This window comes from Cololabis saira, chromosome 9 (genome assembly GCF_033807715.1).
Source record: "Cololabis saira isolate AMF1-May2022 chromosome 9, fColSai1.1, whole genome shotgun sequence".
Lineage (NCBI taxonomy): Eukaryota > Metazoa > Chordata > Actinopteri > Beloniformes > Belonidae > Cololabis > Cololabis saira.
The window spans coordinates 25,782,684-25,805,010 of record NC_084595.1 but is presented as its reverse complement, the minus strand read 5'-3'; the positions used below and the strand labels follow the sequence as shown (position 1 = coordinate 25,805,010).

Here is a 22,327-nt window from a genome sequence, read left to right as displayed (position 1 = left end):
ACAGTATACAGTTTCCTAAGAACAATCAATTTAACTCTTACACAGTCACAAAAATTGCAGCTGAGCCTGATGCCTTAAAAGTATATCAGAGTTTATTTATCTATATCTATTTTAATACAAGCTTCTAATAAAACAGGTCCTCGAGGAAAAAAAATCATCTATTTTTGACCAGAAAAATTTAGTCTGGTGTGTTCTTTTCATGCTGTGGATGAAGAAAAGCTGGGCAAATCTATCCAACCCCCGTTAAATTTCCAGAGCAGTGGATCTGAATCCAATCTGTTGCAGTGATATAAAAACATGCAACATATATATATATATATATATATATATATTAGTGCTGTCAAGCGATTAAAAAAATGAGCGATTAATTAATTAAGATCTGTAATTAATATATCTAATTAATCGCTTTTTTAATGTCACCTAAAAATTGCTGAGAAAAACCCTCAACTTGAGGCGTTTTCCTTTGATTCATTACATTATTGTGGCAGATCAAAAGACTGATATATATATACTGATATACTGATATATAACAAAAACAAAAAAGGGGCTTTATAAAGTAATTTAAACATTTTTTTTAACAGACTTGAACAGATGCAGTCCTAGCCATTTACATCCACTTGGCAAGAATATTCGGCAACCTCTCGGTCACAGACGTGCGCATGTGCAGGGTTCTCTCCTCGAGTTTAGTTTGGGGAAGAGCATTGCTGTGGCAACATTGTTGCTAGTAACGTTAGCTGCAGCTGCGCTCGCGACCGGGTGCTTTGCATTTATGTGGTTAAACTTGAGCTGCTTCGGTGGTGAGCAAAGTCCTTTCTACAAAGAACACATATCACTCTACCTTTATCAATTGTGCCATCGGGGCATTTCAGAAATGTAAATTCCCCATTCACTGGACCGACAACTTTCACATGCTCCTCCATTTTCACTTCTCTTCTCAACTACCCCCCCATGCCTGTCCAGCTACAATGGGATCCTACAAGCGCATGCTAAACAAACCTAAACATGGTGACAGCCATTCAATGTCCACTTCAAGGTGTGACGGAACATTGTTTTCCACCCACAACTCTAGCCCAAATACAGATACACAGAAAATCACATTGTTTGATTTTTAAACAATGTATTTGCAAATTATAGAGGAAAATAAGTATTCAATAACCAATAATAACAAAAGTTAATCTCAATATTTTGTTATATAGCCTATATAGCCTTTACAAGGTTTTCACACACGCTGGTTGCTGGTATTTTGGCCCGTTCCTCCATGCAGATCTCTCTAGAGCAGCGATGTTTTGGGGTTGTCGCTGGGCAACACGGACTTTCAACTCCCTCCAAAGATTTTCTATGGGGTTGAGATCTGGAGACTGGCTAGGCCACTCCAGGACCTTGAAATGTTTCTTACGAAGCCACTCCTTCATTGCCCGGGCGGAGTGTTTGGGATCATTGTCATGCTGAAAGACCCAGCCATGTTTCATCTTCAATGTTGTTGCTGATGGAAGGATGTTTTCACTCAAAATCTCACAATACATGGCTCCATTCATTCTTTCCCTTGCACAGATCAGTCGCCCTGGTTCCTTTACAGAAAAACCTGATGTTTCCACCCCCATGCTTCACAGTAGGTATGGTGTTCTTTGGATGCAACTCAGCTTTCTTTCTCCTCCAAACACGACAAGTTGTGTTTCTACCAAAAAGTTCTTTTTTGGTTTCATCTGACCATATAACATTCTCCCAATCCTCTTCTGCATCATCCAAATGTTCTCTAGCAAACTTCAGATGGGCCTGGACATGTACTGGCTTAAGCAGGGGGACACGTCTGGCACTGCAGGATTTGAGCCCCTGGCGCTGGCAGCGAAGTGTGTTACTGATGGTAACCTGTTACTTTGGTCCCAGCTCTCTGCAGGTCCTTCACTAGGTCCCCACGGGGTGAGATCTTGCGTGGAGCCCCAGATCGAGGGAGATTATCAGTGTCTTGTATGTCTTCCATTTTCTAATAAATGCTCCCAGTTGATTTCTTCACACCAAGCTGCTTACCTATTGCAGATTCAGATTCAGCCTGGTGCAGGTCTACAATTTTGTTTCTCACGTCCTTTGACAGCTCTTTGGTCTTGGCCATAGTGGAGTTTGGAGTGTGACTGTTTGAGGTTGTGGACAGGTGTCTTTTATACTGATAACCAGTTAAAACAGGTGCCATTAATACAGGTAACAAGTGGAGGACAAATGAGCCTCTCAAAAAATAAGTTACAGGTCTGTGAAAGCCAGAAATCTGGCTTGTTTGTAGGTGAACAAATACTTATTTTACCCGGGAATTTACCAATTAATTCAGTAAAAATCCTACAATGTGATTTCCTGGATTCTTTCCCCCATTCTGTCCCTCATAGTTGAAGTGTACCTATGATGAAAATTACAAGCCTCTCTCATCTTTTTAAGTGGGTGAACTTGCACAATTGGTGGCTGACTAAATACTTTTTTGCCCCACTGTATGTGTGAAGAAATTATATAGGTGAGCAACGGCTGTGATAGAGGCTACTCTTTCTACTTCAGATGAGACAAAAAACAAAATGTAAAACAAGGAAAACAGTTGCCGGATAAAATGGCAGCTTTCTAAAGTAGAAGTTAGAAGTGATAATAGCTACACTAATTTCCATGGCTGCTACAGTACTAGAAGTCAAGAGCACAATCAAAACCTTTTAATTCATTATCTGCTGATGTCCTAAGAAGGGTGATCCCAGTTAAACTGTGGAAAAGCCCAACAATGGATCTTGGTAATAGACAAATTAACACTGAAAAGAGAAATTAAGGTTCATTTATGACAAAGGCAATGTGTTCAGTGTCTGCCTGACAGCATATATGCGCTTAGCCACCACAGGCACGCAAGCACGCAGGCACAAACTGCACAGGTAGGCTGCGCAAATGTTGATCTGACAAAATTAATAACAAATGTTGTAATGGTATGTAAATCAACCCTTCACAAGCTTCTAATGAAGACTGCTGAGCAGCTGATATGTCCTGTAAGCTGCAGTTTTGAATCACAGTAACAATTAAGCAAACGTTTTTTACTGAAGCAGAGATCCAAACATGTAGTGTGGGAAAAAATGAAAATAAAAAAACAAACTGTCTGACTGACTAGTGTGTGTAGTACACTTGCCATGTCACTATGGTTTAAAAAGCAGTAATTGCTGTACATGTCTGTTATGAGCTGCACGCACTGAACTACTATAATGACAGTGAAGCGTGGGTTTTGGCAGACCTCAAACATCGACTAAACTCAACATAGACATTACAAATCAGCTGTTATTGAAGAGCAGGCTGAAAATCACTCTTCCCTTCATCTCTACACATGTATCTCTGCAATCAAATCCCCCCCTTTACAGTTGCTATGAAAGTGACCTCAGCATAATGTAAATAACTAACCTTTATAACAAAGTAGAATTGAGACTAATTCTACATAGCTTGTCACATCTGACGTTGGGCCTTAAGGTTTGGGGGGAAGGGTTAGTGCCATATGCTCAGTATATGACAGCTACATAACAGCAGTGTGACAACACAAAAGTGTGTACTTCTCATGGGAGGGTGAGTGTGTGTACATGTGTGAGTATCACAGATGTTGCAGTCTGAGGGCTGGTGCAGATGGCTCTCAGCATAGTTGCCAGTTTTCTCTTTCCAGTAACAGCCCCCTTACACACCGCAACCTTGATTCTGCTCAAAATACAGTAAGAGGCATGCTGCACACACGCACACAGACACAAATAGGCAATTAATCAACTGGATTAGCAAATTATGATTCACAGTAACTGACCCAGTTTTACACATAACAAATAAAAATGTTCCTTATTAACAAACAGCCAATCACTGTCACCCAGCCTGTGCTTGCTATCTCAGCATGCTAGCACATATCTATTGGGTGGCTAGCATTTTTTTTAAATCATTGAAATTTAAATATGAAGAAAATGAGGACCAGTAAAATCAGCCAAGGTTGGAACAGCAGAACCAGAGTCCAGATGAAATATGAGACGAAAGAGTCTGCTAGTAATAAGCACAAGTTATAGTATGACACATAGCATGGTGAGTATAAGGCAAAGAAAAAGGCAACCTGGAAACGTTTCAGATGGAGAATTCCATTACATAACAATTGGTAATGCTACTCCTTCAGCTAAAACTATGTAATTTGGGAAGAATGTCAATCATGAAATATGAAAGTCTGCAGTATATCACCTAAGTTTGGAATTCCTTATGGACTTCTTTTTTCCCTGCTCAGCAAGTGGATTTCAACAGGGATTTCAACCATTGAATATGGCAGAAAAGTATTTGCAGTGATACACACAGTAAAGTACCAGAATAGATATTTTGTTGCAAAATAAAGAAAAATAAAACAAAGAAAAAAAACTTTTACGATTGATTGTTAAAAAAAAACGTTGAGGTTGAGGTCCAAATTCAAGATTCATAGTCTATTGTGCGTTGTTAATAACTGAAGACTTTGTGCAGTTATATTTAAAACAACTGAATTTCACCTTTTTGTGACAAAAAACACAATTAATTTGTGATAATAAGTTGAATATGTACATATTTAAAGACGAAGAGCAATGTAGAGGATGAAACATTACATTACACATAAACAGATAAAAATATCATATCTTAAAGCAACCCAGACTCTTTTACCATAATTTATTGTATATCCAAAAAACATGTATGTATAACACGTAGAGCAGTTCTATATGTAATATTATTATGTTCTTTTGTGTATCTGACCAAAATGCATTATAAAGCCTGCAAAGTTTAAAAGTTGCACTCTGAAAATGTCAAATTTAATTATTTCACTTCTGTTTTGAACCAAACTTAATCATTTTGACATTGTCTACTTAAATGCAGTAAAACTTTCAATCAAAATACTCCTTCACTAACTTAAGTGTGGCCATGCAATAAACACTATTTCAAAGATTATGTGAGAGGAGCCGGTCCACTGATAGAAAAATCAGTATTTACAATACAACTTTTTTTTTTCTTATTCAATGTTTACACTTACTGTACATATATCACTGAATCATACAATTTTATATAGAAATAGTCACACACTAACTTGTACCTTGCAAGTCACTAAGTCAATTCACTCAGTGTGAGTTTTGAGCATCTTTGTAGAGTCATAGTTAGAAACAGTATGCAGTTGCATGGGATAAAGGTGTTCTCTGGGGATTAAAAAAAAGCCTCAGGGGATTTGCCTTAGTGCAGAGTGCCACCTTGTTGTCAAGACTGCAATGACACACTTCTCTCAAAGCCACTCTTGACAGATCCTTGCAGGGCAGAAACATGATTCACAATAGAGTGTGACATCAGTGCAGCACATGCATGGATAATACCTACAATATCTGTCAAGAGTACAGAGGCTTGGATGCAACCTGCTACTAGCTCACTACTAATCTCTATGATGTCACAGGGTTTCATGGCCTTACCTGTTGCGTCTGAACCGCATTATAATTATTAGTGACATATGGCATTTATCGCTGAAAGATGTGGGTAGTATATAAACAGCATGTGTTCCCTTCCAGAGCCCTTTATCCAGCGTTTAGTCTCTATTAACACAATATTTAGCCTTTCCTTGGGGTAATATTGTGAAAAAACCTGCTGCCTTGTTACATGGGTGATTTCAATTAACTAATTTCTTTAGAATGGATTGCTCTGATTTTGTATATAATACAATTTTTAACTTGGAGATCTTAAATTTCAGCAGGATTTCTCAGTTAAAGTTCTTGTGAAATGTTCACTGATTGTGAGTGAATCCCTTCACAACAATAATAATACACTAAATTCATAAGCACCTGTTCTTGACTTAAACAATGACAAACAATTTACAATGTGCTTAACATAGTAGCAGATAATTTAAATCAGATCACTTTTTTCAATTTAGTTCAGTACAATTCAGTTCACTTCAGTTCTATTCAATTGTATTCAGTTCAGTTCAATTCAACTTTAAAAGCATTTAAAGAATACAATTCAACTCAAAATTAGTCCAGTTAATATAAATTGTTGGAATATGTATATATTTAGATTAAATTATATTAGATTTCCTTTAGTAGGCCCACAATGGGGAAATTTCCATCATTACAGCAACAATAGAAAAGAAAAAACGATAACAAAATAGAATTGTTCTCTCTAATTTACACATCATTGCACATTTTAAGATAAAACTGTATATACTGTATATATATATATATAAATGTGTGTGTGTGTGTGTGTGTGTGTGTGTGTGTGTGTGTGTGTGTGTGTGTGCTTGTCAACATGTCTGTACATGTGTGAACGCTCCTACTGTATGTGTTATCAAGACGAAATTACCTGCACAGAAACAATAGCAGAGGGGAAGCAGTTTGAATTGTGTACATTTTGTGTGCAGTCATTAGAGTCCTTATCACAGAAACTATTACGGAATAAAGAAGTTAATTGAAAGTAGAAAAGATGAAAAAATGCTGAAGAACACAGGAATGATTGAGGGGTACGTTTTATCGAGGCATCTGGAAAAGACTTGCTTCTCTGTTGGAGAAGAACAAAGAAAAAAAAGTGACCATCAAGTTGTGTGACTGGCAAAATCACGCACAGAAAATCAAAGTCAAACAAACTCAACAAACCCACACACAGCACAACTGGATAAAAATGTAGAAGCCTTTTTGGTGAGGGCAGGTTTCCAGACATCAGAGAAACAGTGTGAAGGTAAACAACATGACTGGCTGTGTGCTGACATGTCAGAGATGGAGAGCAGAAGATGAGATCATTGCAGTGCCTGTGGACTGTAATTGTTGTGGGAGCATAACCCCCCCCCCCCCCGCGCACACACACACACACACACACACACACACACACACACACACACACACACACACACACACACACACAACGATACACATTTTATGCCCACACAACCTCACAGTGTCTCTGGCAGTATGCATATGTGGCCCCATGCATAAACAATGTGCCCTGAGAGACATTTGAGTGTGATACTATGGCCCTTAGCACAACTCCCATGAGCCACTCTGTCCCCACCGTAAGCACCTTTTCACACAGAGAGAGAAAGAGAAGAAGAGTGACAGAGAAAGAAATATGCTTAAAAATGCAGCACACACACAGATGTTTACTGGTAAATGTGCTAAAATATGGAGGTACCCAGTTGGTCCATGTGTATTAATCAACACAAGCATATATGTGTATACATGAAAGCACAAACAACTTTGAAGATCATAAGCAAAGAAGCTGTGTGAGGTGCAGACTGGCAGATAAGCCATGGTCATGTCCTCTTCTTGAGATTTCTGTCATTTCTAAAGTTGAAAACACCTGGTGCCATGTCGGCCTTTCATGGGAGAAACTCTTTTAGAGCACAGGAGGACATGCAATTTAAATTTCCAGCAGCAACAGCACCAGAAGTTTGATTAGAATAAACACAAAAAGAAGTGAGTGCTTAGATGTTACACAATGGCTGTGGGAGCAAAAGTGTAATCATTGGTAATCATAACCTAGTAACTTTACTGATTAACTAAAACAAAAAAAAAAAACTGCTACTACAGATGGTATAGATGGATATTAATCCAAGGGACTGAGGGTCTAAACAAGTTGAATAGACAAACAAATGCAGATGTGAGAGAATGAAAATTCTGTTGCGTGAAGACAGAAGTGGGACACTGGTACTTTGGTTAAAAGTTAATCTACAAAGAATAAGGGCAACAAAGGTGAGGATGAAATACATGAAGGTAAATTAGAAGCAGAAATCTAAGAGGCGGGAGAGTGGTATGGGGGAATGGGGTGGTGTTGAGGGTGAGTCACGGCAAAAGACAGTGAGATGCCAGAACAAAGAGGACTGTACTCAGTATTATGAAGGAGATAATTGAGATATCCAACTCGTGACAAAATGTGTTATTTTGCTGGTGCTGGTGAACAGCACAGAAGAGGGGGAAGGAGAAGAAGGGGAGGATGGATAGAAGAGAAGGATGGGGTGAAAAGAGAGAAAGGAAGGTCTTGAGGGAGGTGACAGTGGTGTATGTGGCTGTGCTGGCTGTCTGACCTGATTGCAAATAAGCGAAGGAGCTCTGCTGTGGCCCAGAAGCACTTCTTCATTCATGCACACAAACTCTCTCTCTCTCTCTTTCTCTCTCTCTCTCTCTCTCTCTCTCTCTCTCTCTCTCTCACAAACGCGCAACAGCCTTTTCCTTTAATAAGACTGCTTAATGGTGGCCGTAAACAGACACACACATGCACACCGTGACAGTAAAATGTCCATGTGCGTAGGTTAATGTGTGTCTATGCACATGCAAGGATACATGTAAAGGAAAAGGACAAGGAGGAGGAGTGCTGAAAGTGGAGTGGGTTGCTGTAGTGAGACAGCAAGGAAAAAGGGGGGAAAAAGAGGGGGAGCTAACAAGGGAGGGGCAACGGTGGATTTCCAAGATGCATTTGCAATTTAAAACATGGCTTGGTATAATGAAAATGTAAAGCAGTGGTTTTATTTTATTCAGTGTGGCAGGTTCAGATTCCCAGAGAAGCTCCACACGAGCAATCAGTCCATTAATAATTGAATTTTGTTCAGGAGCCGTGCGTGTTTGTGTGTCTGGGTATACGAGTGTGAACATACGCGCATGCAACATGTGTACACACAAGCGTTTCATGAGTGTGTTAAAGTGAGAGCAACAAACCTTTCTTCTCTTTCCAGCAGCTGACCCTAATTTGAAGCAGCCAATTAGAGATCTTCATTTAATTGCTGGGCGACTCATCCTGGCTACACACTGCCACGCTCTTCCAAAGAGTGGCACTGGGGCAGGGCCAAGCAAACACACACACACACACACACACACACACACACACACACACACACACACACACACACACACACACACACACACACACACACACACACACACCCATGTACACAAGTATACAGCATATACTCTTTAAAATGCTTTTCAGACATGAGCTATTTAAAAATAATAGCATCATCAGCCTGTTAAAGCGACCACTCATACAGATGTCATATTTCCCTGAATGGGCCTCTTGTCTTCTCTCTAACATGCAATGAAAGAGACACACGTGCAATTTGCTCAAGACTGGACAGTAGATCAAGTGAGGTGTAATCATCCAAATTCTCATCAAATCCCAGTTTTCTCTCCACGTTATGTGATGCTGAGCAAAAGACAGTGGATGGAATTGGTGTTAAATATTAGTTCACTACTCTTCTAAACTTACTGAACAGTATTTTCTTTATCACAAGCATGCTGCATTGTGTTAAAAAATGGCAGATGGGTGCAGTAGAAAACACTCATATATAATCTGCAGCGCAGAAGCTTCAGGTGCAGCTCAAATGCTTTTAAACAGTTTTCTCTTTATCTTTTGGTTTAAAACTGGGAGAAAAAAAATCTGATGCTGCAGTTAATCAATGCAAGTTAAACCTTGACGGAGGAAAGATTAGACAGATCCGTGATTTATTTACTTACGTAATAATTCAGTCTGTGCGATACCTCAGAAAAGCTGAGCAGATGCTAAATGAACCTACCGCTGCTTTGTATGTCTGTCGGTTAATGTGACTGGAGCACTTCAGGCTTATGTTGTGTTAAAAGTGATACATAGCCTATAGTAGGCTACCATATATATTTTATAAGGTCCAACCCACTCAGGTTGCTGCTCCGAAATATTGCAGAGAAACATGATCCAGATATGACACCAACGATGCCAAGACATTAACAAGTGGATGTGTAAAAGTGTAACAATTCTCAGCAGAAATGTGATGGTTCTAAGTTTTACTGGAGAAGCAATATCACATCAAAGTGCCTAAACATCCAGTATCACTTAAAGCTTCTTGATACTGGCTCCAAAATGTCTGGTTTCTATAGAACCCCAATCAAAAAGTGACAACTTCTGTCATGAAATGTTAAATCAATTCTTCTTGTCAGTGTGTTGGTTGTCCTTATGTGAATTATTTAACATGAATGGGAAAAAAAAATGTCATGTTATTATGTGATTCATTTTAGTTTGTAAGATGACAACTATTATTTGTTGTCATCTTTCAATTTACCTTTGACCTCTGTCATCCAAATATGGTCACTTCTCGCTCAGAATGCAGCCAAATGAAAAAGTAAAGGGTTCAAAAAGGTTGTCCATAAATGTCAAAATGACCACGTCCTCCTCTCCAATGCACTTTTTCAGTAGAAGAAATTGCAAATTCAGAATGCACACAAGGAGCTGTGTAGAAAAATACTAATTCACTATTCTTTCAGCTCCATCTTGTCCATACCTCTAAACTTAAGGATTGCTTTTTCTCTTGGCTAAAACTTCCTGTCATCCCTCCTCTCTGGCCTAAATCAGGTCTTGCTCCTCACCCTCCCTCCTCCATCTCTAGATCTCTGTCTTTCCTTCTCCCTGGCTGTCAGAGAGTATCAGATCGGTAGTTAGATCCATTGCTGAGGCCAAGGTGGCCTCTTCTCTCTCAGCACTCTACCACAACACATCATTACAGCTGACAGCAGGACTTCACAATGCACCAAATATGTGCATGCACATATACACACTCACACATGCGCACACACAGACACACACACACACACACACACACACACACACACACACACACACACACACACACACACACACACACACACACACACACACACACACACACACACACACACACACACACACACACTCACAAATATATATATTATAATATCGAAACGGTTAATAAAAACCGGATTTTTATCCTTATCGCATTTTTTTCTTTAATAGCACTTTTTAAAAAACTGATTACTTGTTGGGGTCCCATGAAACAGTGATTTAAAATCAAGGGCTGAAGTAGGGGATAACACTTCTAAAACCAACAGCAGCAATATACCAGGGCTTGTGGGAAGCGTTAGCCTCTGTGTAGCACTTCCAAAGAGAGGGATAGACCCTTTCATGAGCCATGAGGGCCAGCGGGCATGTGTGTATCTGTATGTGTGAATATATTTTTAAGCCAGGCTGGGGACTTTAAAGCGCCTGCTAAAGTGGGGTTTACATTCACACACATGCACACATTAACCACACACCGCGCTTGAGAATACACCTGAGAATACAGAGAACCATCACGTAGAACAACATATATAACACTGTGCCCACTTTGATCGGCTACCAGAAAACAAGTCTGTGTGTGTGTGTGTGTTTTTAGGGGAAAGGGGAGAGAGGAGTAGGGGGATCAGGCTGCAGGAGTATGGCAGGAGAGGTAGTAGAAAAAAAAAAGATATGCTACCCCTAAGAAGTGTCCACTTCCCCTCTTCCCTCCCCTCTGATGAGACAAAAAGAGGAGAGTAAAGAGAGAAACAAAACACACTAATCTTTTGGCTTCACAGAAAGTCACAAAGCATCATTTACACGGCAGATTAAACAGAAGAGCACCAGGTTTCCTGATTTGCAGCGAGCAGCCTTGTTCTAGATAGAGATATTCAGACTGTCAGTATAAACTGCTTCTGTTTTCGTTTTGCATTTATTTCAATGCCAGACTCAGGGCATAAATTTTTCATTACCTGCTAAGCTATGAATAAAAGATTAAAAAAGGAACCGAGAGGGGAGTGGAGGGAAGGGAGGGAGGGATATAGAGGGGGAAAACAGAAAAGAAGAGATAGAGGGAGAAGAAGAAGAAGAAGAAGAGAGGTACAAAAAAAATCCAACAGATGTGGTGCATGCGATGTAACGCGCAAGCCTTGTGTGCATAGTGAGAAGGACTCCCTCTCCCCTGTCTCCCGTACCCTTAAATCACTACCCTCCCAATATACCTCTTGGAAGGGAGCAGTGGCTACAGTGCAGGGTAAAGATGCTATAATGAGCAGGAGGCAGAAGAGCACCTCACCTTGGCTTTTTATAGGATTACCTGAGAGGTGAACTCTCTGCTCTGTGAAAGGATTCATCAGTACATTTTCTTGCTCTCTCTCTGCCCTCAGCGGTCTTTGACAGGCAGGGCGAGAGTGAGATGTCGAAGAACTGCTGGAAAATTCTCTGCAACAGTCATCTGACAGGTTTAGGCGTGGGTTAAAGAAGGGGGGAGAAGAGAGAGATGGAGTTAAAGATGAGGCAATGTAAAGAAAAGGAAGGAGTATCCCTCTCTTTCTACTGAATTGGGTTCTTGAAGCTGTACGTCCCACCTCACCTCATATGGCTTATGACAGTTAAATCCGTATATACCTCACACCATTACCTCTTGTCTGACCAGCAGACTCATGTCTGACAGTACGCCACCTTTATTATTAAAGAGTGCAGGTGTCACTTGACTGCTAAAAAAAAAAGAATCAAAAGTTTTAGGAATCCTAAGACATAACAGGCATGCTATTTTTTAAATGTCTGCTTGTACTTGTGGTTTAATTAAACATTTTTACACGGGTAAAGGGGATCTTCAACAGCATAAGCTGTTCACCAGCATTTACTATTAAGTAGCATACATCATAGTTAACTTAAGCAGGATACACAGAAGACCTCTGAAGATATTTTTTCTCTCTGTAGAGACCCCACGCATGAAGATGAAAAAAATCAAGCATTTATCACACTGAGTGTGGTGTGGTGTGCTCCAATAATCTCAGCACAGCCCAGCACACACAACGGTTCTGTCCGCAGCTGGTCAAAAATCTTGTCCTGCGAGCCAGAAGTCTTGTGTGATCAAGCATGATCAAGGCAAAAAGAAGAAGAAGAAACATAGCAAAAGCCATGACAACTGGAAAACACAACATGATGGAAGTGTTTGGACACCCATCAGTCTACACTTAGACAAACTTTGTATATATAGAGGTAGTTTAGTACTGTGGACATACTCTTCCTAGAAGTGGGCACCTAGTCAAGATAACTAAAAAGGCACATAAGCAGATTCCTGAGCAGAACACCACAGAGGAAGCCACTGGGAGTAATATTTTGCAGACTGATTAAAAAAGTTGAATTGTTAGGGAAGAGTGTTCAGAAATATGTATGGCACAAAAAGGCTGCAGCTGATAAAAATCATCCCAGTGGTGAAGTATGGTGGAGGGAGAATAATAATTTGGGCTTCTTGTGCTGACTCTGCTCTTGGAACAGTTGTCAACATCTGAAAATGAATTCCCAAGTTTATTAAAACATCCTATACAGGATCATGTCAGAATGGATGTTCAATAGTGAAGCTCAGGACAGTGACCAGAAGCTTTGAAGTGAATCCACTAGAGTCCCTTCCAAAAGTCTAGATCTTAACTCCACATGGAATTACCTCATACGAGCAAATCACACCAGATGGGCTACAAATGTGTCTGAGCTGATGAAATTCTGGAAAGAGGAATACTCAAAAATTCCTTCTCAACAATGATCAGGTCTGAAGTCAAAGCTACCACACTGGGTTTGATCAGCGATTAATTCGAAGAGCTCACTTGCTTTATTTCCCCCAGCACCGTGATTGTTTAATGGGTTTCTTCAATAAAGACAGAAGAAATTATGAATGTTTGTGTGTTATCAGTTTAAGCACATTGTGCTTACCCGTTGTTGTGACTAAGATGATGATCAAATCACATTTTAATGCAGGATTACAAAGGGTTCCTACTCACATACTCCACTGTATGACATAGATGGAGGGAGTTTTTTATTGTGTGACCCACACGTAAAAATATCTAGTCAATAACACTTACGTAGACGAGCAGTGATAGCAGACCTACTCAGGACAGTTCCCTCACATTTCCACATATAAATCCTGGACTCCAGTGGACTACTGTTTACTAAACACAGAAAAAAAAGCCTACACCTGTGTCTGTGTGTCACTGGAAACACACAGTTTTTTGTGGGTGTGGAGTAAAATTCATCTATGGTTAGAGTAGGGGTAATATATCCCACCAGGACCAGTGCTCCTCTTAGCCATTGAAAATAATTACTGTGAGACTTAATGCCAGACGACAGCCTCAACCTTCTTCATTTAAATGATGGTGCAAGTATATGTACATGTGTCATTGGATGGATTTTATTGTTGTTTAGAGAAATTGTTGTCAGGAACAAATTAAAACGTGAACTCATGTCATGGTTTTGTTTAATGGAAAAGATATTTTTACTGAAGAACACTAGATTTAAGTGGAATTAGACAGAGCAGAAGAGCTCTGAGGATACATTCAACCAATAAATGTTTTGTCTTAAAATGTTTGTAGATGAGTGTTTGAGCAGGTTTAGAAATCTGTCTCTTTGACGAGCCTGAAAGTCTTAACTTTAAATAACTATTCATGTGCACGCTACATGTGCCTTCTGGTGTAAACAGGAATCACAGGGTTGTTGCATATTTGTAAAACAACATTAGTGAAAAGTAATACGAGAGATTTATTTGCTTGAAGTGATGAGGAAGTGGAACTGTTACTGTTACAGAAATTAAAACTTGAGTAGTTGCAAACCTACAGTCGGAAAGGTTATGAATCAAATATAATAATATAGCAGGAGCATTATCCATTGCCAAAAGAGCCCTTGTAATACAAACACATGTAGCAAAATCTACACAATTTAAAATGTAATCTAATTGACCAACTAACGAAGGAAGGAAGGAAGGAAGGAAGGAAGGAAGGAAGGAAGGAAGGAAGGAAGGAAGGAAGGAAGGAAGGAAGGAAGGAAGGAAGGAAGGAAGGAAGGAAGGAAGGAAGGAAGGAAGGAAGGAAGGAAGGAAGGAAGGAAGGAAGGAAGGAACTAACTAACTAAATACATTAATTAAATCCAGCTCAGTTCAGACATTGTAGGTGGTCATAGCACTGTGCAGGAAGGTTTGACTGTATTGGTCTGTTTGTCTTTGACAGAAGACACTGTATTGTGAAGAGGATCTGCAGAGATGCCTAATTTATTCTTAATTTTGGGAAGCATCTTTCTTTGCATAATCAACTCTAGAGGCTCCAGAACAGTCCCCAGAACAGAGCAAGCCTTTTTTTTCCCAGGAGGTTCTTTTTTAAGTCACTGGCGCTGATGCTGCTACACAAACTGATAACTGCAGATGAGGTTGCACTCTCAACAACAGACGTATAGAAGATATTCATTTTTTTCTTGAATACACTGAAGGACCTAAGCTTCCTCAAGTAGTACAGTCTGTCCCATCTGTTGCTTCGGTGTTGGCCTTTGGTCCAGTGGTGAAAGTAAAGTTCCCTGTGGTGCTCCTTTGCTGCTGACCCCAAACACCACAAGCTGTGGTTTGACAAACTGTTGAAACATTGCAAGTGCAGTAGAGAGAGAGGTGTTGTTGAAATGTCCAGAGACCACATAAATGTCATGGAGTGTTTTGTTTGTAGCTTAGCATCAATTGCGCCAATGATGAGAGATACAGTGTCAGCGCCAGCTGCTACCATAACACTGGTGAACTCTCAGTAAATAATATGGATGAAAACTTACAGCCAACAGTTTAGTATCTTCTGCTGCACCCCTTCAAATCTCGTTCTGTATAGTCTGAGAGCCATGTTTGGAGGTATTGGAGTCTGGAATATTTTTGATGCTCCGACGAGGTCCTCGTCAGAGCTCCAAGCTCAACCATGTTATTTGTGATGGATATTACAGTCCCAATTATGATCAGTCGGGAAGAGATGATTTGAACTTCCTCTTGCTCCGTCTCAGCTGTGCTGCTGCTGTACATCCATGATGTCTGTTCTTCCTCTCATCTGGATCTTGGGGTCTCTATTTGGGTTTTTGAATTCTCAGGCAGCTACTCCCCCTTGTTAACAACTCTCCAGTTGCTATGGTTGCTATGGTTATTCATCATAATAGGTGTTAAAACAGTCAGAGGTAATAGTGGAAATCCTACATGCAGCACAACTTCCAAACCAGAATAAAAAATAATTTGAATAATCAATTTTTTCAATGAAGGAAATGATGTATAAAAACTTGAAACGATATGAATATCTACCAGTTTAACTACTGCAACAAGCTGCCAAAATGCATGGTGCTATACTAGAACATAAAATACACTAAAATGCAATACTATTTGTGTGGAGATACTGAATTTCTTCAAATATTAAGCCTGCAATTTTTTACATGTTTGTTTGTGTGCTCATTTTGATGAGACCTCTGAATCAGTTTGCTGATCAGTGGATATTCAACTAGAAACTAAGTCAACATCATTTAGTGTCTTGAACAGGAGTTCAGAGTATTTTTGAGGGAGAAGCTTTCTAAAAATTAACTATGCGACAAATGAACAACAGAAAAGGAATTATGTATTGAGTATTTGCCATTACCACATTTTACCCCTAGTACTGAGTAGCAAAGTAACAATTAACTTAGATATTTCCAGAATCATGACAAAAATATAAAACACTTTTACATTCATCTATATCTAAAGTTAGAGAATTTGTCAAATTAAAGTCTCCTAGTTTGTTTGTCTTTTGTTGTTTTTTTTTCAACCAGACACTGCAAAAACAGACCATCTGGAAATAAGTTTAATATTCCATAAATCTGTTCAAAATTGTTTTATTTTAAGCAAAAATATATTTGTCAGTGGGGTAAGAAAATGTTCTTGACGTTCACGCTTAAAACTAGAAGAATAGTTTAAAATAGCCAATACTTTTTCTTGAAACAAAGCTTTTCAACTTTCTTAAAAATGTTGGGTTTTTTTTGCAGTGCAAAACGTGTATTTATTTTCTTTTACCACCTATGCCTTTTTTCTTTTAATCTCACCTCTTCATTCTTTTATTTCTGGGCCCTTCTTTTTTCCCATTCTTCTTTAACTATGTGACATTCATTCTAACTCTGTTTATCATCTAAACCTGACCATTTCTTATTGTGCTTTCCTATGACTTCCCTTCTTCTTCCTCCAAGGCCATCTCCTCTCAGTATGTGTAAACGCCATGCCAGAAGAAGCTGGCATCAACCTGTCAACCCACCACTTCCACTTCCTCCTCCTGCCAGCTAGCTTAATCAAATTACCCCCCTCACACATGCACACAGAAACCCATTTCTCAATCAACATCCCTCCTATGTTCTCTGCCTCCCTTCCAGCCCCTTCCTCTTCTGCTTCCTTGAACCTTGTTCCTGTTGGCTTCATAAAGACTCTATAAAGACATAAAGCCATGATGCAATTTGTTAAAAAAAGAGAACATTAAAAAAAAGAAAAGAACAAAAACCCTCATGGTGTTAATGTGTTTTTACGGGTTTGAACGTCTGTGTGACTTTGCCTGTGTCTGCATGTTTGTCAACTCCGACTGCACCATTGAAACAATGGCTGAAGCTGCAGTTTTGTCATTATTAAATTTCCCTCCTCTCTTCTGCTTCCTTCCTCTGTGCTCACTTGCCCATGCTCCAAATGTCAACAGAATTTGGGCACATGGAGTGGCATCTGGTGCCACATCACCCAACGCACACAGATACAAAAAACCTCACAGCACGCCGAGTTAACCTGGAGTCCCGCCAAGCCAGAAGCTACTTGCAAGCTAAGTGCCACAGCGCCAGTCAAGTGCCCGTTCGGCTGCGCGCCCACCCGCATCAGTGCATCACTCACACACATGCACACACTGGCACTTTCAACCCCCAGTGGCAGTAGGAGATGACAGGGAAACAGAAGGGCTTTGCCTTGCAGAGCCTCTCCCTGCCCCCAGGACATACTGTACAGCTCCCTTCCTAACCCCACAGCCATACTAAATCCCCACACTATCACTGGGTGTCTTTTAGTGTGGGCTGCGCACAAACAGAGTGTGTGTCATGATGTTATACTGTCTATTTTGGCTTTTCCCAAACACACACCATGAGTAGCCTCCTGTTTGGAATATGCATGTACTCATGCACTTGCATACTCATATAAGTTCACACGTCCTTTACATCCATCACATCTAAGTTATATACACAGCCATGGACTCACATCCATACTAAGGCTAACACATTGAGCCCTTGTTTGATATGGTGAACTGTCTCAGATGGTAACATTACAGCCTGGGGCCTGGCCTTCCAACCAGTATTCCTCTGAGCTAATACTGCAAGTTTACTGTGGCATATTTTCAAGAAAATACTAAAGAGAGATGAACATGGTCACACAGACTAACGCACACACAAATTCCACATTCCAGCCTATTTGTTTGGCATGGTTAGATACAAAAAGTAGCTTTGCTGCTTAAACCCAAGGACGTCTATCAGAGATCATGTTTGTGTGAAAAGATAAGACGAGACAAAGACAGGAGAAAGAGAGATGAAGATAAAGAGAGGAGAACTGAAAAAAAGTAATCAAAGATGGTGATCTTAAGTTAAGCCTCTTCCAGAGGGGTGTGGTTTGAATCAAATTAATGTGTGTTTTACGTTCCTCTGGATGACACAACGAAGATGACATGGGGAAAGATAATGTTAACACGGCCACAGGAATATGAAGAATTTTCCAAACATTAAAAATGTTTCAACATTAATATTCATATTCTTGCAAAGAAGCCACAGATTTACGTGATTTACAGATTTACGTGGTGATAAGCCCCCCTCCACAGATTCAAACACCCAATTTCTTTTTCACCTCCCAGACTTTGCAGTTTCCCTCCATGCAGATTAGAGTTGACTCTCAATTACAGTCTATCTATGAGCGCAGATGACAGTGTGAAGCAGGCCCAAATAAAACACATCAGGCTTTTCAAATAGGCTGGTTCAGGACCACTGAGCAGCCAACAGTGCCCGCCAGATAGCCAGTCAGCCAACTCCATATACATCCATAGCTGTGAAAAGAGCTTAAGAACGCTAGAAAGCTAGCCATGCTGTCTGCGCCCAACATATGTTCCATTCAAATCCATGTCATTCTTCATTTGCCTCTTCCTCTCCTTTGGTCTCAGCAGCTCTCTCATTCTCTCCTTCTTGTGTTTGAGTTTCCCCTTAATGATATGGTCTCTGACTCTCTTTCTCTACATCATCTTTTGACATGCTTTGGTTTTTACTAAACTGGCACTTTCACAGCTAAAGAATTTGCTCTTAGAATTTGCTTAGAATGTTTCAAATGTTATCTGGCAGAACAACTAAATGTCAAAATGAATACATTTCAACATCCAGTATGTCTATTACCATTTGGAATTTTTGACTTTACCAATTTTAATTTGTGTAAAAACCTAAAGTTAACAGGGGACCTATTATGAAAAACACGTTTTCTCTTGCTTTAACATATATACAGTGGTCTCCCCTCAGCCTGCCAACTCAGAGAAGGAGGAAAGCAACCTGATTCTGCAGTGTCTGTACAGCCGCCCGGATGAGCCATCCAGTGTGATGTGGCTTCTACGAGCCGTTCAGATTCTGCGCATTTTCGTTACGTAACCAAAATGCAAACCACGCCCACAACTAAACACCGTGTCCTAACTGCATGTGAGCGTCCGACTATCGCGTCGCACTGCGTGACATCAGACACTCTCTATCCATCTCCCTCCAGCCAGCTGCCACTTTATTGAGGTTTTTGTAGTGAAATGAGGAGGTATCATAGAGATAACTTCTCATTTCAACTAACTGGATCAGCCGTTCCTCATCCATGACTGTTTCCTACAGCGCTTTCAACCGGCTTTCAACACGAGCGGCAGGAAGAAAATAGAAGCAGGGCAACCGACAAATGTTCAGCTCAAAACGGCACGCCGCATCGCACTGCCAGTTAGGACAGTCCAATAGAAAATAGAGCAATGGAATTGATTTTGTCGCTGACGCTCGCTCGCATCGCATGCAGTTATGACACGGTGACGACACGGACACAGTGTAACTCTGCGGCCGGAGCTTCAGCCATTTTTTCATAGCGGTGTATCGCGTCATTCGCGTCATCGCGTCAGGCAGCCAATCAGCACAGTGCCTCATTATCATAGCCTCCCCGGCCCACTCAGAATCCAGCATAGAGAATGCAGTTAGAGACTGGGATGATAAAGAGATGGCTTAGAGGCTGAATTTCTAATTTATTTAGCAAAAACAATCAAAAGCTTGTTTTTAAGACATTCAAGGCCTGTTTAAAATAGGTATTAGATGCCATAATAGGTCCCCTTTAGTTGCTAAAATAACTCACTATCTGGTGGAGACGCCTATTGATATATTGTCTTTCTATTTAATGAGATAACCATTATGATTATTTAATAGAGAAAAAAATCATGTGGTGCTTACCTTTCAACAGAGAGAAACAGTTCAGCTTTTTTCCCTCGTTTCCTCCACATTAAGTGATGCATTGAATGATTATTTGACCAGAGTTTGCATTATGATGGTAGGCAGGCGTGTAAGTGTAAGTGTAAGCAGGGGTAACAGAGAGTTCATTAAGAAAGCTTAAGGCACCTAAAGTTCAATGCACACCCTAAAGCATCAAAACGAGATAATGTGCTAAGAGAAAGAGGAAGATAGCAACAGTGACTTAAATTACAGGTTTTCCTTCTCTTTAATAGTCCTCTCATTTAAATTGCAAAATCATCTCATCTTCATCAGCTAAAAATATTTACTTTTTCTGGATTTTGAGGCGATATAGATTTAAGGATTTATATTTTGTTGAGGCATTTCCCATTGCTGATTTATTGCTGATTTAATACTGCACAACACCAATTCTGACCTTGAAATTGCAAAACTTGAGGTTGTACATTTTTGAAAGAGGTATTTTTATACAGTTCAAATTCACCTCCTACTGAAGAATTTCAAACATGGCTGGTCAGTAAATACAGCTTCATTTTGTGAGAATAATAGGTACAGTAGGTGAATTTTTAGAATTGCAATTGTCTGCATCTAGCTACCATATAGGTCTAATTTCCAATTTAGTTTCTTCCTCTAGTTTCCCTCAACTAAAGTGCTTTCGTGCTTGTGTGTTCATTCCTGCTGGGACTAAGGCAAATAAATATGCTCTTATAATCCTGCTGCTGGTGTCATCCAAGTGTCACTCCTGGACATACGGCGGGGGGACAATGGGAGGTCCCTTGAAGTGCATGAGTGTGTACGTGTGTGTGCTCAATTTGACGTCGCATGATTGAACGCACAGTTGCGTATTAATGACGAGTGTGAGTAACTCTGTGTGTGTGTGTGTGTGTGTGTGTGTGTGTGTGTGTGTGTGTGTGTGTGTGTGTGTGTGTGTGTGTGTGTGTGTGTGTGTGTGTGTGTGTGTGTGTGTTCCTGGATGTCTGTGGAACTGATTAAGATGCACTCTTCTCTGGTGTGGAGGGACACCTGGTCTTAGAGGGAACATGGGCTGTGGGCCACAAGGGCAAGAGGCTAGGTAAGAAAGAGAGGCGGGGGTAGGCAGAAGGGATGCAATGTGAGCTACAGAGAGACACTGTCATCCACTTCCGCTCCAAAGGACTTTTAATTTAGTCACAGTCAGATTAGATCACTTATACCACATGGCATAGGTGGGGAGACACTTTGCTGCCAAGCTATTAGATAACCAAGAGTGGGCAATGTGTCAGCACATAAATAGATATACTGACTGAACATACATAGCCTATACTTGACTTCTTGCAGGCCTACAGGAAACATTCACACCTATGCAAACATAAAAGAAGCATAAACTTATTGTCTCCGAACGTACAACTTGTTTGGTCTTCATCAATGAGCTAGAGCAGTATAAATCGGCTAATAAGGCACTCTTTAACCAAACTGTTCTCACATGTTCTATATGATGAAGTAGCATTTTTAACAGAAAAAGTAAACATGTGGGGATTTTGCCTTCCTAATCAAATGGAAATTGAAATGTTTGCTGTGTTGGCTTGACCTCCAAAGCACCTTACATGAACATAATCACAAAAATTCGTCAGCATGAATATCCATTCTAATTATGTATCCTATCAGTGTGGGAAAGAGTCAATGCGGACATATGCCATTCATGTGCAAGATTACACTCATCCCATGAAGTCTAATGAAGAGGTGAACCATGGAAACAGGAATAATTAATTACATTTTTGTGCGGAGCATCACTTTCTTAAAAATTGTGAAATAGGATTTTGACATTGACCTTGAGAATCGGCTCTTTGTGAGCCATTATAACACAATTAATCTATTTAAGCTGAATGTCATTATAAGCAACCATAACACATGCTTCACCATTTGCCTTATTTATTCAAACGTGAACACTGTTTTGCTGTGTGCAAATAGAATGTGTTTTTCTAAAGTATCATGTGATCATGACGAGACCAACCACTTAAGTTTAAAAGCACCACGTTACATCCATTTTCCTCTGACTTGCCGATCAGCTATTTCTTACTACACTCTCTCTATGTAATTTGACCAAAAACAAATATAAAACGATGAACTCACTCACAAAGACAGCAGATTATTGTGATAACCTGTGTATCCATGGTCCCATCACAAGGCATTCATTTAAACTGTGGGGATGTCTTAAATATCACCATGTTCTTACAACATTAGTAATACAAGTGCTCACACTTGCAAACACAGACATGTACACACGGACACACGTTACATGGAA

At 40.0% G+C, this 22,327-nt stretch overlaps 1 protein-coding gene across 3 annotated transcripts in view; it reads right to left on the bottom strand.

Moving 5' to 3' along the window:
- Positions 1-22,327, bottom strand: part of kiaa0825 (KIAA0825 ortholog) — a 135,083-nt gene that overhangs the window by 25,592 nt on the left and 87,164 nt on the right. The window contains exon 23 of one of the 3 annotated variants that reach the window (XM_061728960.1): positions 11,878-11,995. The exons of the other annotated variants lie outside the window; for them this stretch is intronic. Coding sequence (XP_061584944.1) covers positions 11,992-11,995 — 4 coding nt within the window. The 3' untranslated portion in view covers positions 11,878-11,991. Of the gene's footprint in view, positions 1-11,877; positions 11,996-22,327 lie in introns of those variants that run through there. 3 annotated transcript variants of the gene reach the window in all.